We start from the raw sequence: 14588 nt of genomic DNA on the forward strand, positions 1-14588 counted from the left end.
CATTTCCTCAAACATACTGCCTATCTCTCCTTTTTTCTCAACTTGGTTACATTGGAAATTATGTGGGAGGGTATTGAATGAGAGGGTGAAGGCATGTACAGAGCATCAGATTGGAGAAGAGCAGTGTGGCTTCAGAAGTGGTAGAGGATGTGTGGATCAAGTGTTTGCTTTGAAGAATGTATGCGAGAAATACGTATAAAAACAGATGGATTTGTATGGAGCATTTATGGATCTGGAGAAGGCATATGATAGAGTTGATAGAGATGCTCTGTGGAAGGTATTAAGAATATATGGTTTGGGAAGCAATTTGTTGGCAGTGAAAAGTTTTTATCGAGGAGGTAAGGCATGTGTACGAGTAGGAAGAGAGGAAAGTGATTGGTTTTCAGTGAATGTCGGTTTGCAGCAGGGGTGTGTGATGTCTCCATGGTTGTTTAATTTGTTTATGGATGGGGTTGTTAGGGAGGTGAATGAAAGAGTTTTGGAAAGAGGGGTAAGTATGCAGTCTGTTGTGGATGAGAGCTTGGGAAGTGAGTCAGTTGTTCACTGATGATACAGCGCTGGTGGCTGATTCTTGTGAGAAACTGCAGAAGCTGGTGACTGAGTTTGGTAAAGTGTATGAAAGAAGAAAGCTAAGAGTAAATGTGAATAAGAGCAAGGTTATTAGGTACAGTAGGGTTGAGGGACAAGTCAGCTGGGAGGTAAGTTTGAATGGAGAAAAACTGGAGGAAGTGAAGTGTTTTAGATATCTGGGAGTGGATTTGGCAGCGGATGGAACCATGGAAGCTGAAGTGAGTTGTAGGGTGGGGGAGGGGGTGAAAGTTCTGGGAGTGTTGAAAAATGTGTGGAAGGCGAGAACATTATCTCAGAAAGCAAAAATGGGTATGTTTGAAGGAATAGTAGTTCCAACAATGTTATGTGGTTGCATGGCGTGGGCTATAGATAGAGTTGTGCACAGGAGGGTGGATGTGCTGGAAATGAGATGTTTGAGGACAATATGTGGTGAGGTGGTTTGACCGAGTAAGTAATGAAAGGGTAAGAGAGATGTATAGTAATAAAAAGAGTGTGGTTGAGAGAGCAGAAGAGGGTGTTTTGAAATGGTTTGGTCACATGGAGAGAATGAGTGAAGAAAGATTGACAAAGAGATATGTGTCAGAGGTGGAGGGAACAAGGAGAAGTGGGAGACCAAATTGGAGGTGGAAAGATGGAATGAAAAAGATTTTGAGTGATCGGGGCCTGAACATGCAGGAGGGTGAAAGGCGTGCAAGGAATAGTGTGAATTGGAATGATGTGGTATACCGGGGTCAACATGCTATCAGTGGATTGAACCAGGGCATGTGAAGTGTCTGGGGTAAGGCATGGAAAGTTTTGTGGGGCCTGGATGTGGAAAGGGAGTTGTGGTTTCGGTGCATCATTACATGACAGCTAGAGACCGAGTGTGAACGAATGTGGCCTTTATTGTCTTTTCCTAGTGCTAACTCGCGCACATGCGGGGGAAGGGGGTTGTCATTTCATGTGTGGCAGGGTGGCGATGGGAATGAATAAGGGCAGACTATGAATTATGTACATGTGTATATGTCTGTGTGTGTATATATATGTATATGTTGAGATGTATATGTGTGGATGTGTATGTATATACATGTGTATGTGGGTGGGTTGGGCCATTCTTTCGTCTGTTTCTTTGCACTACCTCGCAAACGCGTGAGGCAGCGACAAAGTATAATAAATAAATAAATATACCAATATTAATGATTCCTTAGATACCGTACAACAAAATACCACACACACAGTAGCCTTCTCCACGTTCCGAAGGGATTTCTAAAAACACAAAGTACTAAACCACAAAAACGCATATATTTTCAACAATTTTACCAACACTTCTTCAAAGCACACATGTACACAGCTTACAATAAAATAAAAAGCAGATGGGTAATGGTAAGACTTTTATTTCCCCATGGTTTACATGGTATGTATATAAAATATAATAAAACCTTGAGCTAATAATGTTTTTTACCTGGTGTATGGGTTGACACTTGGTAATGGCAATGATAGGAAGATCTCCACACAATAACTGGGATTCCCTCTAAACAAATATGTGTATGCACTTAAGCTTGAGAACCCAATGAGACAGAAGTCCAAGAAAAGAGGCTCTTCAAACTTGAAGTAACTTAAAGAAAAGAGCTACATTGAGAAATTTTGAGACTCACTATAAGCCTACTATGAATGAGGCAGTGTTGGACCCTCAGGCTAAGAGATCCAGGTTGAGGGAAACTTCTGGCAAAACATCATAATACCAGCAAATATATCTCACTTTACATGTGCATCTTTTTATTTGTAAGAAGTTAACCACATCAGGAGCATGTACACCAAAACACAAGGTCCTAAAGTGATATCCTCTTGCGAAGGCTTTCAGTGTGGTAGCAAGAGCTATCCCTCCCTCAACACTGGCTCAAAAGTGGAATGGCCAACATGAATAATCTAAATGCTCTACAAAAGCTATACAGAGTATGCTCTCCTGGTTGCTGGTACTCACAAGATTCACAGGAAAACAATACCTTGTCATGTTCCCAAAACAAGCCAGAGAAGAACTAATGTATAATTCAAGAGGTAATCCAATTTTGGCCCTAAACCTGTGCAAACAAATCTTGGTATGAAAGATTAGCCTTCAATCTAGTTTCCTATTGGGTGCAATGCAGTCAGTGGTACTATCCCTTCAAGGTCATGACTGACTTTGTTTTCTTTTTAATTAGAAAATTCACACAGCTGTGAGTCATACAAACAATAAGAAATACAGATTTTACTATATATCATCATACATGAACTGAATGAACCAAGAGAACACCTAACAAAGGATGTTTCAAATTTTTCCTGAAGAAGAGCATGAGCTACAAGATTAGTCTGAGGGGTAGGAAAGGAGAGGGGATGGAGCCGGGCTGGGCGAGGCACCACAGTGGGACAGCCAAGTGACCATGTGTAATAAATATTTGCATTTTGGTTTGTTTATCACAGACTATAATAAAATCTAAACTGCTCTCTAACTTCTTGCTACTTTCCACTTCAAAGTTCTTTAGTCTTCATCAAAATGTCAATTATTAATGTCAATAACTGTTGGTTCTATCCATGTATAATCACCTTACAATTTAATATTTCCCACTGAAATCTATGGCTGAAAACAAAAACAGCAGTTCAAATCATTTTTCCCTACAGATCTACAACTTAAAAATGAGGCAAAATCATAAAAACACACCCTGAGAAAACTTGTATATATCCAACAACACAATTAAATTAGTATACATTCGAATAAATTCCCTAAAAGATTTTGCAACCTTATTCAGAATCAACTTTGTATATCTAAATAGGCCGTCACATTATCCAATATGGGTAAGAATCAGTGGAAGCCTCCCCAAATAATAACTGTAGACCTTTGAATCCACAAAGAGCTGCAATTCCTTGATTCTATACAGGATGCAGCATCTGCCTAGGTACGCAGGTGCCCCACAGTCGCACACAGCTTCAGCCTCGGCTTATAGTGTTGTTGTAGCATCAGATGTTCTTTAGCTCATCAGGCAGCTGGGCATTTGGATGTTTGTTTTCATAATGCTGCTTGTAGGTTTTTGGGTCTGGCATCATTGACTGTAAAAAATAAGTGAAATGAAATGCTTCTATACCCAGAAATAATTATCAGATTATTTTATGATAAGGGATGACAATGGTCAGGAGATCTCTAAAAAAATCAAAGGAAAAATAAACGATAAACTAGAAATACCAACATTTACTAGCAACTGCAGTATGTATGCCCCCATAATACGACTCGCCATCATGCATAGCAAGGAGGAAATGGCACCAAATTCATATTAATTAAACCCTCAAAAAACCTAAAGTCCCTCCACTGAAGTAATGATCATGGATGAAGTTCTGTTATCAGTACATTCTAAACCTTACCTACAAGATAAATCTTTCCTATTGCTATGCTGCAACCTGTGATAGGGTCATGTTCTTCAGAGATCTTTTGCAGGTAAAAACTTAAGCAACTGAAACCAGTATTATATGAATAGAGATTCCATTCTTGACTGAAATTTTTTTTCATCTGCCTCTTGAATATGGAATACAAAAATCTTGTTTAGAACAAAAAAAAAAAAAAAATCCTTACCATTCATTTGAGACAAACCTTTACATTGCTGTATTTTGGAGATATGTACTGTATGTTGGACATGTCAAACTAAATCACAACTATCCAGTGTGTGTGGGAAATTAAAAAATTGAGGGTAAAGTAAGTTTGATAACGTCTCATCTTCATCTCCTGACAGCTCTTTCTAGTCTTTAGCCGAGGGCATCACAAATAACTTATGTGGCTCTACCTTTTCCTCAAAGGAACTGTCTTTGGTTCTCATTTCTCAGCGAACTCCTGGATGACTTTAACACTCCCTCAAACCCTAATGCTTCTCTTAATAATCCTATGCCCAATCCTGAAATCTTTTTTCAAACTGTTCAAAAAGTGCTTCTCTCTCTCTGGACACATGCAAAGCTTATGGATCTGATGGTATACATCCCTGTGTACTGAAACAGTGTGCCTCCAAACTTGTACATGAGCTTGTTAGTCTAATCTGTTTGTTAAAAAAAACAGATTTTTCCCTTCAAATCTGAAGTATGCAGCTAAAAAGGGTAACCACTCTAACCCCTCTTTGACATCTACTATTTCCAAACACTATGAGCCCCTCTTCAACTCTCATATCTTCAGGCATCTTGAGTCTCACATTCTTCTTTCTTGTCACCAGCCTGGCTTCCATAAGGCAAGATCCAGTGGTAATATCCTTTCTTATCTTACTAATATCTGGTCATCATCCCAAAAGATTCTGAGGAATCATATGTAGTTGCCCTTGATATATCCAAAGCTTTGGACAAGATGAAGCAACAAGGTCTGATCTCTCCGTTCCCCTCTTTTGGCTTCCCTTCCTCACTTTGATCCCTCATGTATAGCTTCCTCTCTGGTTGAGCTATCACTGTGACTGTTCAGAGATCACCATTTCCCCCTTTCTCCATCAACAACAGTGTCCCTAAGGGTTCTGTCCTGTCTCCTACACTTTTTTCTCCTTTTATCAATAACTTCCTTTTTCCCACAAATAATTATGAAATGCACTCATATGTTGATGACTCAACAGTGCATTCCTTCACATCCTTCAATTCTGCGCCTTCTTTCACAATACCTGTATCTTGTCCCAACACAACTTTCTCAATAAACTCAGACTTGGACAGGTTTCTTGGTGGGGTAAACTGGACCTGGTTATGTTTAATGCCTCCAACACCCTAATAACAATACAGATATAGATTAAAGTAATGATGAAAATGTTAATAAAAACTTACCATACATGGTGATGAGGGCTTTTCTTCAATGCTTTGGATGGCAATCTTTTCCAAAATAAGCCAGTTTCATCCACACAACAGTTGATATGTGTAAGGTCCTTCTTCAATAATTTTTACTACAAACACTTGAAATAACAGGTAAAACTAGAGATACCAGTGGCAAGAATGAGTGTTCGATTGTAATTGTTTTTTTACTGGCAGGAGGATTGAGATCCAAATTGCACATCGCCAGTTGGTGGGATAGGAATCAAATACTTTTTGCCATATAAAAATACGTGTTGTAAGTTCTTGAATACTTCAAAATATGCTGACATGTATTAAAAGATTCTTTCAGTCATCAGAAATCTTTCTTTTCTTCCTTTCATACTACTCTGATGTTGAGGGCTGTTTCCCACACTAGCAAGGTAGAGCAAGGAACAGACAAATAAATGACCTCATTTAATCATATTCACTCTAGCTGTCATTTATGATGTAATGAAACCCTATCCACAACCAAGCCTTACATACATTTCTGTGGCTTCCTTTGACTGCTTCATATGCTCTACTTCAGCATGTTGCCCCTGAATACCACATGCCACTATCTCTGTATGCCTCATACCTTTATGCATGTTCAGGATCCAAACTCTCAAAGCATCTTTAATGTCATACTTCCACTTCCTCCTTGGTTTTCCCCTTTTCCTTGTTCCCTCCACTTTTGATATTGTATCCTCTTAGTTATCCTATCTGTATGTCCAAACTATTTCAGCCTACACTCTTTAGCTTTCCCCTCTCTTACTCTATCATTTCTTATTCAATCAATACTCCTCAAACCACATATTGTCTTCAAACATTTAATTTTCAATACATCTACTCTCCTCTATCCAGGCCCCATGCTTCACATCCATATAACACCGTTACAACTACAGCAGTACTTATAAGAATGAAATGCGAGTACTTGGAAGATGTACAGGAGAAACTGGAAGGAGATCATAAGGAAGGTGCAGGGGCTGAGAACAAGGGCAAAAGAAAGTTGGGGTGATTGATTATTAATTAACATGCTTCCAGGTTAACCAGATAATGTTTTAAAAGGAGGTTAATAATAAGAGAAAAAAAGAGAAGAATATCTGCAAAAGGGTCAAATGGGGAAATGGTAGCAGTTAGTGATGAGGCAAAGAGGAGATGGAATGATGATTTTCAAGGACTCCTGAATGAGTTTGATGATCCACAGGTGTATGGAAGGTATGTGAATTGAGTGTCATGGCAAGTGGTTTGCTGAAAAGAGAAGAGGTGAAAGCCTTTCATAAGATGAAATGTGGCAAGGCAGCTTGAGTGGATGGTGTAGCATTCAAATTTCTTACGAAAGACGGTGAAAGTGTTATTGATAGGTTGGTCAAGATTTTAAATGTATGTGTCATGGTGAGGTGCCTGAAGACCGGCAGAAAGCATGTACGAGAAAAGTGGTATTGCATAAAGGCAAGGGGAACGAAGGTGAGTGTTCGAATTACTGAGTATAAGTTTGTTCAGTGTACCTAGTAAGATGTATCAAAGACTTGCAGCATGCAAAGAGCATCAGCCTGGGGAGAGACAATGTGGTTTAAGGAGTGTTGAGGACACAGGAGCAGGTTTTTGCTTTGAAGAATGTAGGTGGATAAGAAATACTGAAAGAATAGAAATACCAGCATGAGACATTTATGGATGTGGAGAAACTTATTACAGGGTTAATAAGAGGTGCTTTGTGGAAGGTGTTGCGAATATATGGTGTGGGAGGAAAGTCATAAGATGCAGCAAGGAGTTATTATCAAGAAAGTAAAGTGTGTATGTGAGTAGGCAGAGAGGAGGGCGAGTGGTTCCACGTACTGGTAGGTCTGCAGCAGGGGTGTTTCTGGGACACTGAAGAATGTGTGGAAAGTCAGGTCACTACCTAGTAAGGTAAAAACAGGTATGTTTGAAAGTATAGTGGTTCCAACAGTGGTGGAAATGAAATGTTTGAGGATACTATGCTGTATGTGGAAGGCTGATTAAGTAATGTTAGGCTAAAAGAGAAGTGAGGTAGTAAGAAAAGTATGGCTGAGAAAGTTGATAAGGCTGTGCTGAAATGGTAAGGACAATAGTAAAGTATGAGTGGGAAGAAGTTGACAAAAAGGACACATGCATCAGAAATGGAGGGGGCAACGAGAATGGCAAGAACAAATAGGAGATGGAACAATGACAAGAATAAGATTTTAAATGCTTGGGGCCTGAGCATATATGAAATAGAGTGAACTGGGTCAGTGTGGTATACAGCAGGGGACATGCCATCAATAAACTGAACCAGGGGAACCACAGAAAGGTCTATGGGGCCTGTTTGTGAATAGGGGGCTTTGGTTTTGGTGTATTTACAGACAACAGCTAAAAAATGGACGTAAGCAAATGAGGAATTTTCTTGGTATGTTCCTAGCATTGACTCACTAATATAGGAAACAGCATGCAAGTGTGAGAGGGAAGGGTGAGCAGCTCTCAGTGAAGGTGGGTCTGTGTCAAGGATGTGCGATGTCAAAGTGGTTGTTTAATATACTTTCGCATAGGTTAGTGAAGAAAATGAATATAAGAGTCACAGAGCTAGGGGTAGGTCTATGGGAGATGAATCAGTTGCAAATTCAAATTACATGGCTGATGTGTGAGATTTAAGAGAGAAACTGCAGAAGCTGATGAGAGATTCTGGGACTGTTTAAAAGGAGAAGGCTGAAAGTAAATACGGACAAAAGTAAGGTTATGAAGTGGAGCAGGGAATTATGATGGTCTGAGAGTAAACCTGGATGGGAAGGAATAAGGCCTGGGGGTGAGCTTGGCAGTGGATGGTAACATGTAGGACGAAGCAGGAGAGGGGAGCTACGTTCCTGAGTGAGGAATGTGTGGAAGGATTGGATTGGATTATAAAATTTAAGCTTATAAGCAAAGCACTGAAGCATCTAAGGTTATTCAGTGCTCTTAATATAGTTTAGAATATTCTAACTTAGAAATACATTTCAACTCAAACAAATGCCTAATTTCAGTTTTGATAGAACAACAAGGGAAGAACAAAAAGTATAGGAGAGAAAATAGCCTACATGTGTTTGTCTGAGAGCTCAAGCTTGACCTTTGCAGCATGGTTAAACCTACCAGGGAAAGGAAAATCCCCGCTGCCATAGCTCAAGCCATCACTGCTCCACACAAACCCCACCACCACGTTAAGGTCCATGTAGATTGGGGGGATGTGTGGAAGGAGAGGTCAGTGTCTGTTAAGATGAAGAAAAAAATATCTGAAGAAACAGTCTATCTATCTATCTATCTATATCCCTGATGCCTGTTCTCTCTGGGAACTCCCTTAAGAGGATGGCCACAGCCAAAGAGTCTCCATAACTGGTGAACTCTAGTACCACTTTTTAGCCTTCAGTGTCTCACCCTTAACAGGCCACTGGCAGAGGGTAACTCATGCAGTATTTTCAGAGGTTCCTACCTAATGTTCCTACCAACTATTATTACATAATGTGTCTAACTAATGTTCCAACTTACAACATCTAACCAAGGCTCCCAGCGAATGTTCTTACTAAAAACTTCAAAACGTTTTTACCCAACGCTCTTATCTAATGTTCCTACCTACAACTCCTATCTATTGCTCCTATCATTTTTCCAAAAGGTAGGGCTAGTGCATGGCACCTATGACTGAAAAATCTAGCATTAGAAAGAATGAGCTGAAAGAGTTCAGTGTAATCAAGTGTTTTGTGCGACAAGGAGAGATTATGTGTTTTTGGAAAAAATGCCAGAATGTCCATACGTGGGTAAGGCAGAAAGAAAAGACAGCTACCTGCGTCAAAGGAATGCAACTTGACAACCACTGAAGTGCTGGCAAACTATGCAGCCACCAATGACCCTCATGGTACCCAGGCAGGTAACACCAGCAATAAACATCCCTGGTTGGTGCCTGCCTACCAACTAATATTGAGTGTGTACTGAAAATATAGTCCCAACAATGCCATAAGGATGTCTCCAGAGCTCTACACCCATAAGAATGGACAAGTAAATAAAAAGCTTGAGCACATTATGTGTTGTAAGGGGATTGTGGTTGCTTGAGGAACAACAGTGAAAAAGAAAGGTGTGGTGCATGTGTAATATGAGAGATAAATGACCGGCACACAAAGAACAACACTGTAATGCAAGGACCTTCACACACAGAACAACATTGGAATGTGAGGACCTTCACACACTTATCCTACACACAGAACAACACTGTAATGTGAGGACCTTCACACACTTACCCTACACACAGAACAACACTGTAATGTGAGGACCTTCACACACTTACCCTACACACAGAACACTGGAATGTGAGAACCTTCACATACTTACCCTACACACAGAACACTGGAATGTGAGAACCTTCACATACTTACCCTACACACAGAACACTGGAATGTGAGAACCTTCACATACTTACCCTACACACAGAACACTGGAATGTGAGAACCTTGACACACTTACCCTACACACAGAACACTGGAATGTGAGAACCTTCACATACTTACCCTACACACAGAACACTGGAATGTGAGAACCTTCACACACTTACCCTACACACAGAACACTGGAATGTGAGGGCTTTCATGGCTGCCTTCCTCTGGTCGTTGGCATTATGTCCTGCCTTCTTCATCGATGCTTGCTTTGCTTTATTTTTTTCTTGTGACTGAAGTTTTTGCTGTCCACGAGCCATTGCTGTAATATTGGAAAGAGGTTTCTATTATAACAGATTTCTTTGAGATTCCTTTTCTGTGAGAAAGAATAATCTGTATCACCTCTTTAAACTATCATCTCAATCATCATTATTATCATCACTATTATCATATTCATTATTATAATCATCAATATTATTATCATTACTAGGCATGGGTTGTCCATTAAACACATATGGTGAACAGCATGGGTGTTATTGCTAAAAGGATTGGCTATACCTGGTTTAAAAGGGGGAATACAGAAGAATGTTGAGAGTGAATGTGAGTAAAAGCAGGGTTAATACATTTGGCTGTAAAAAGAGACAAAGTTTTTTGAGAATGAGGAAGTGGATTGTTTTAGATACCTGGGGGTGTAAATGACACTGAATGGAACCATGGGAGCTGCAGTTAGCCATAGGGAGGGTGAGGTGACAAAGGTCTTGGACAAAGTGAGAAATGTATGGTAAGAGAGGCCAGGATATTTAAGGCCAAAGATGGGCATGTTTAATGTTATAGTAACCCCATCACTGCTGTAAGAATGTGAAGCATGGGCCTTACACAAAACTGTAAAGACAGTGGATGTGTTGGAAAAGAAATGTTTGAAGGCAATATGTAGTGTGAGAAGGTTAACTTTAGAAGATATGACAGTATATGACAATGGAGTGGTAGTGAAAGGAATACTTTTAAAGGAGCTGAAGAGGGCATGGTGAAATGGTCAGAACATATGGAGAGGATGAAAGGAAAGGATGACTCAGACAGTATACAGATCAGGAGAGGATGAAAAGAAGGAAACCAAGGAGGTGGTGGAAAGATGGTGTGAAAGATGCTTTGAAGATTCTGGGGCTGCACATGCAGAAAGATGCAAGGCATGCGGGGGATAAAGTAAATTTGAGTGATGCAGTATACAGGGAACAACATGCCATCAATGAGGTGAACCATTACGTATGAAGCAATCAGGAAAACAATGGAAAGGTGTGTGGGGTCTGGTTGTGGATAGAAGGCTTTACTTTCAGTGCATTACACATGACAGATAAAGAGTGGATATAAGCAAATGACCAGCAGGGAAGGATCTTCAAGGAGCCATAGGTCTGGCATAGACCAGCAAGGTTAGGACCTTCAAGGACACCTTATGGAGTCTTTGGAGGTCTTCATCCGCTGGGACTAGGCTGATGGATTGGGTTGTTAGTCAATCAAGCAGTTGCAAGCCACAGCCCTCAGGCTCACACAGCCCAGCTGGTATACTTTGTAGGTACTTGCCCAATGCGCTCTTGAATTTCTCTACTATACATCCTATGCTGTTTCTGATGGCAGAGGATAAGGTGTTGAAGATTCTTGGGATACAAATGTTTAAGGTGTTCTCTCTTTTTGTGGATATCATACCTTTGCATTTCTGAGGTAGTATTTTACAAAGTCTTCCATGCCTGTCACACCAGAAGGATGCTATTCCTGAATGTAAGTTAGGCACCATAACTCTCCCATCTGCACTCCAAAAAATATAGCCACAGTAATTTCAAAAGTTCCCATTATCTAGTTCCTTACCACATTAATGTGGGATGTGAAAGATCTCTGGACACTTTCTATATCTGCAATTTCACCAGCTCTGTAGGGTGATGTTAGAACAGAACAATTTCACCAGCTCTGTAGGGTGCCTTTTATATCACTGGTTTTTCTTCCCTTATCTTGAAGGTCTGAAGGATCCAGCATGCATTCCTCCTGCATAAGGCAATTGTTGTTTTGTTGTTTAATGGAGGTTAAGTCGTTAAACATTATCAATTCAAGGTCTTTCACATTATTCATTTGATTTATAATACCATCTATATTTGTCCAGTATTCTGTGTTGTTTGTTATTTCTTCAATTTATCCATACTGGAAGAGTTTAAATTTCATCTCCATTGAAATATCCACTGTTCTCAGTTGCCCAGTTAATGACCTCATTCATGTCATTTTGTAACCTTTCAGCATCAACAACTAATGTGATTTTCACACTTATTCTTGTATCATCCGCAAAGGATGGTATGTATCTGTGGCTCATGCTTGCATTATTGTCAGATACAAGAATGAGGAACAAGAGGGGTGCAAGTACAGTTACTTGGGAAACTGAGCTCGTTTACTATGGAGGCACTGGAGATGGCATGGTTTACGTGTTGTGATGTTATGGAGGCACTGGAGATGGCATGGTTTACGTGTTGTGATGTTATGGAGGCACTGGAGATGGCATGGTTTACGTGTTGTGATGTTATGGAGGCACTGGAGATGGCATGGTTTACGTGTTGTGATGTTAGGGAGGCACTGGAGATGGCATGGTTTACGTGTTGTGATGTTATGGAGGCACTGGAGATGGCATGGTTTATGTGTTGTGATATATAAGTTACATATTTGTTTTTATCCCTGGGGATAGGGGAGAAAGAATACTTCCCACGTATTCCCTGCGTGTCGTAGAAGGCGACTAAAAGGGGAGGGAGCGGGTGGCTGGAAATCCTCCCCTCTCGTTTTTTTTTTTTTAATTTTCCAAAAGAAGGAACAGAGAAGGGGGCCAGGTGAGGATTTTCCCTCTAAGGCCCAGTCCTCTGTTCTTAACGCTACCTCGCAAATGCGGGAAATGGCGAATCGTATGAAAAAAAAAAAAAAAAAAAAAATTTGTACATCCATCTCCCAATTTCCCTGTTCTTCCCATCTTTTGCATTTCATGTGCTATAAAGCCATGGTCATACTCATCAAATGCTTTTGCAGCAAAAAAGTCTGTATAAGTCACATCAACATTTTCTTTGTTTTCTAGGGCTTCAATAATCTCACTGTAATGGTCAAGCAACTAAAACCAACATGTCCTGGGTTATGTAGCTTTTTCACTTGCATAGTTTCACTCAGCTTGCCTCTTATGACTTGATTTTAATACCGTGCAATGTCAACGCTATTGGTCGATAGCTTTTTCACATTGCTCTGCTTCCACCTTTGTAGAGCAGGATGATGTAGGTAAGTTTCTGACTCTGGCAAAAGATGCAGAATCTAGACATTTTCACCAAAGGATATTTAGTGGACATGCTAGAGGTATTCTGCATTTCTAGATGAAAACCGAGTTCCATGCGGCCAAGTGCATAAGGATGAGTGCATAGGCATGCTCGCAATGACCCTCGCAAAATCAGGCATGGCAAGACCATCAAGGAACCACAGGTCTGGTGTAGACCAGGTAGGGCAAGACCATCAAGGAACCACAGGTCTGGTGTAGACCAGGTAGGGCAAGACCATCAAGGAACCACAGGTCTGGTGTAGACCAGGTAGGTCAAGACCATCAAGGAACCATAGGTCTGGTGTAGAGCAGGTAGGGCAAGACCAACAAGGAACCATAGGTCTGGTGTAGAGCAGGTAGGGCAAGACCAACAAGGAACCACAGGTCTGGTGTAGACCAGGTAGGTCAAGACCATCAAGGAACCACAGGTCTGGTGTAGACCAGGTAGGGCAAGACCATCAAGGAACCACAGGTCTGGTGTAGACCAGGTAGGGCAAGACCATCAAGGAACCACAGGTCTGGTGTAGACCAGGTAGGGCAAGACCTTGGTAGTATTGCATCATTGTTCACTCCAGTTAACCATATGTCTAATATTAATGGACCTGCTTACCTGGAAATGCTATGACACAATGCTTGAGAGTCCAGAATGATGATGAGGCCAGGCCAAGCTTCGGGTTTTAGACAACACTTAATATAGGTAGCGTAGAATATTATAACCCAGTAAGAGAGAAACAATATACATATATATACGTTGATGACATATTTACACCTACCTGCAGTAAAGATGAAGGGAAACAAAAGAATAAATTCAGAGAAGCCCTCTCCACTTTATTATACCGCGATAATAACAGGAAATTTCTTGTAAAAGCCAATAATATGGCGTGGTTGATGATTAGATGAGAGGGAAGCACACGTTCCTGCTGCTGCTCCAGTTGTTTTCCTCGGGACTACTACACACACCACTACCCTCCACATTTACATTATCAATTAACTAATTACTTTCTTATATCAATACAAACTTCGATCTATTAAGTAAAATAAATGTGTATTGTTTATATTGGAGTAGCAAATCAAAAGCATTATTTTCTGCTGTCAGAGACTCAAGAGAAATAGACGTGATTTTCACATGAATTTGAATGATAGATTCATCCAATTAAAATTACAAATAAAAACATAAAGATGGATTAAAATTTCACTAAATATATAGGGTTATATTTACTCTTGACAATGTAGACTTAAACTGAAAATATATATCATGTTTGCACTACTATTCTAATGGTGGAGTTCAAAACTTTCTCCAGATGGATGATTTACTATGTACATTACATGAAGTAAGGTATGATAGTGTCATGCTGAAGCACAATGGTGTGATCCTGAAGCAGGTATGATAGTGTGATCCTGAAGCACAATGGTGTGATCCTGAAGCAGGCATGATAGTGTGATCCTGAAGCACAATGGTGTGATCCTGAAGCAGGTATGATAGTGTGATCCTGAAGCACAATGGTGTGATCCTGAAGCAGGCA

The 14588-nt window shown here is 40.3% G+C and overlaps 1 protein-coding gene across 1 annotated transcript; it reads right to left on the reverse strand.

Annotated features, from left to right (window-relative positions):
- Window positions 1–1925: 1925 nt before the first annotated feature.
- Window positions 1926–14021, reverse strand: LOC139756241 (zinc finger protein 706-like). The gene is made up of 3 exons (XM_071675416.1): window positions 13839–14021; window positions 9923–10065; window positions 1926–3630 (listed from the first exon to the last, which is right to left on the reverse strand). The coding sequence occupies exons 2-3, from the start codon at window positions 10061–10063 to the stop codon at window positions 3541–3543; spliced, it is 231 nt and encodes a 76-aa protein (XP_071531517.1). The 5' UTR covers window positions 10064–10065; window positions 13839–14021; the 3' UTR covers window positions 1926–3540.
- Window positions 14022–14588: the final 567 nt, after the last annotated feature.

This window comes from Panulirus ornatus, chromosome 21 (assembly GCF_036320965.1).
Source record: "Panulirus ornatus isolate Po-2019 chromosome 21, ASM3632096v1, whole genome shotgun sequence".
Classification (NCBI taxonomy): domain Eukaryota; kingdom Metazoa; phylum Arthropoda; class Malacostraca; order Decapoda; family Palinuridae; genus Panulirus; species Panulirus ornatus.

Coding starts and splice junctions, on each gene's coding strand:
- LOC139756241 (XM_071675416.1), bottom strand. CDS start 10,063: ATGGCTCGTGGACAGCAAAAACTTCAGTCACAAGAAAAAAATAAAGCA. Junction 3,631..9,922: donor TCCAGTGTTCTGTGTGTAGG/GTAAGTGTGTGA, acceptor TATTTTTTACAG/TCAATGATGCCAGACCCAAA.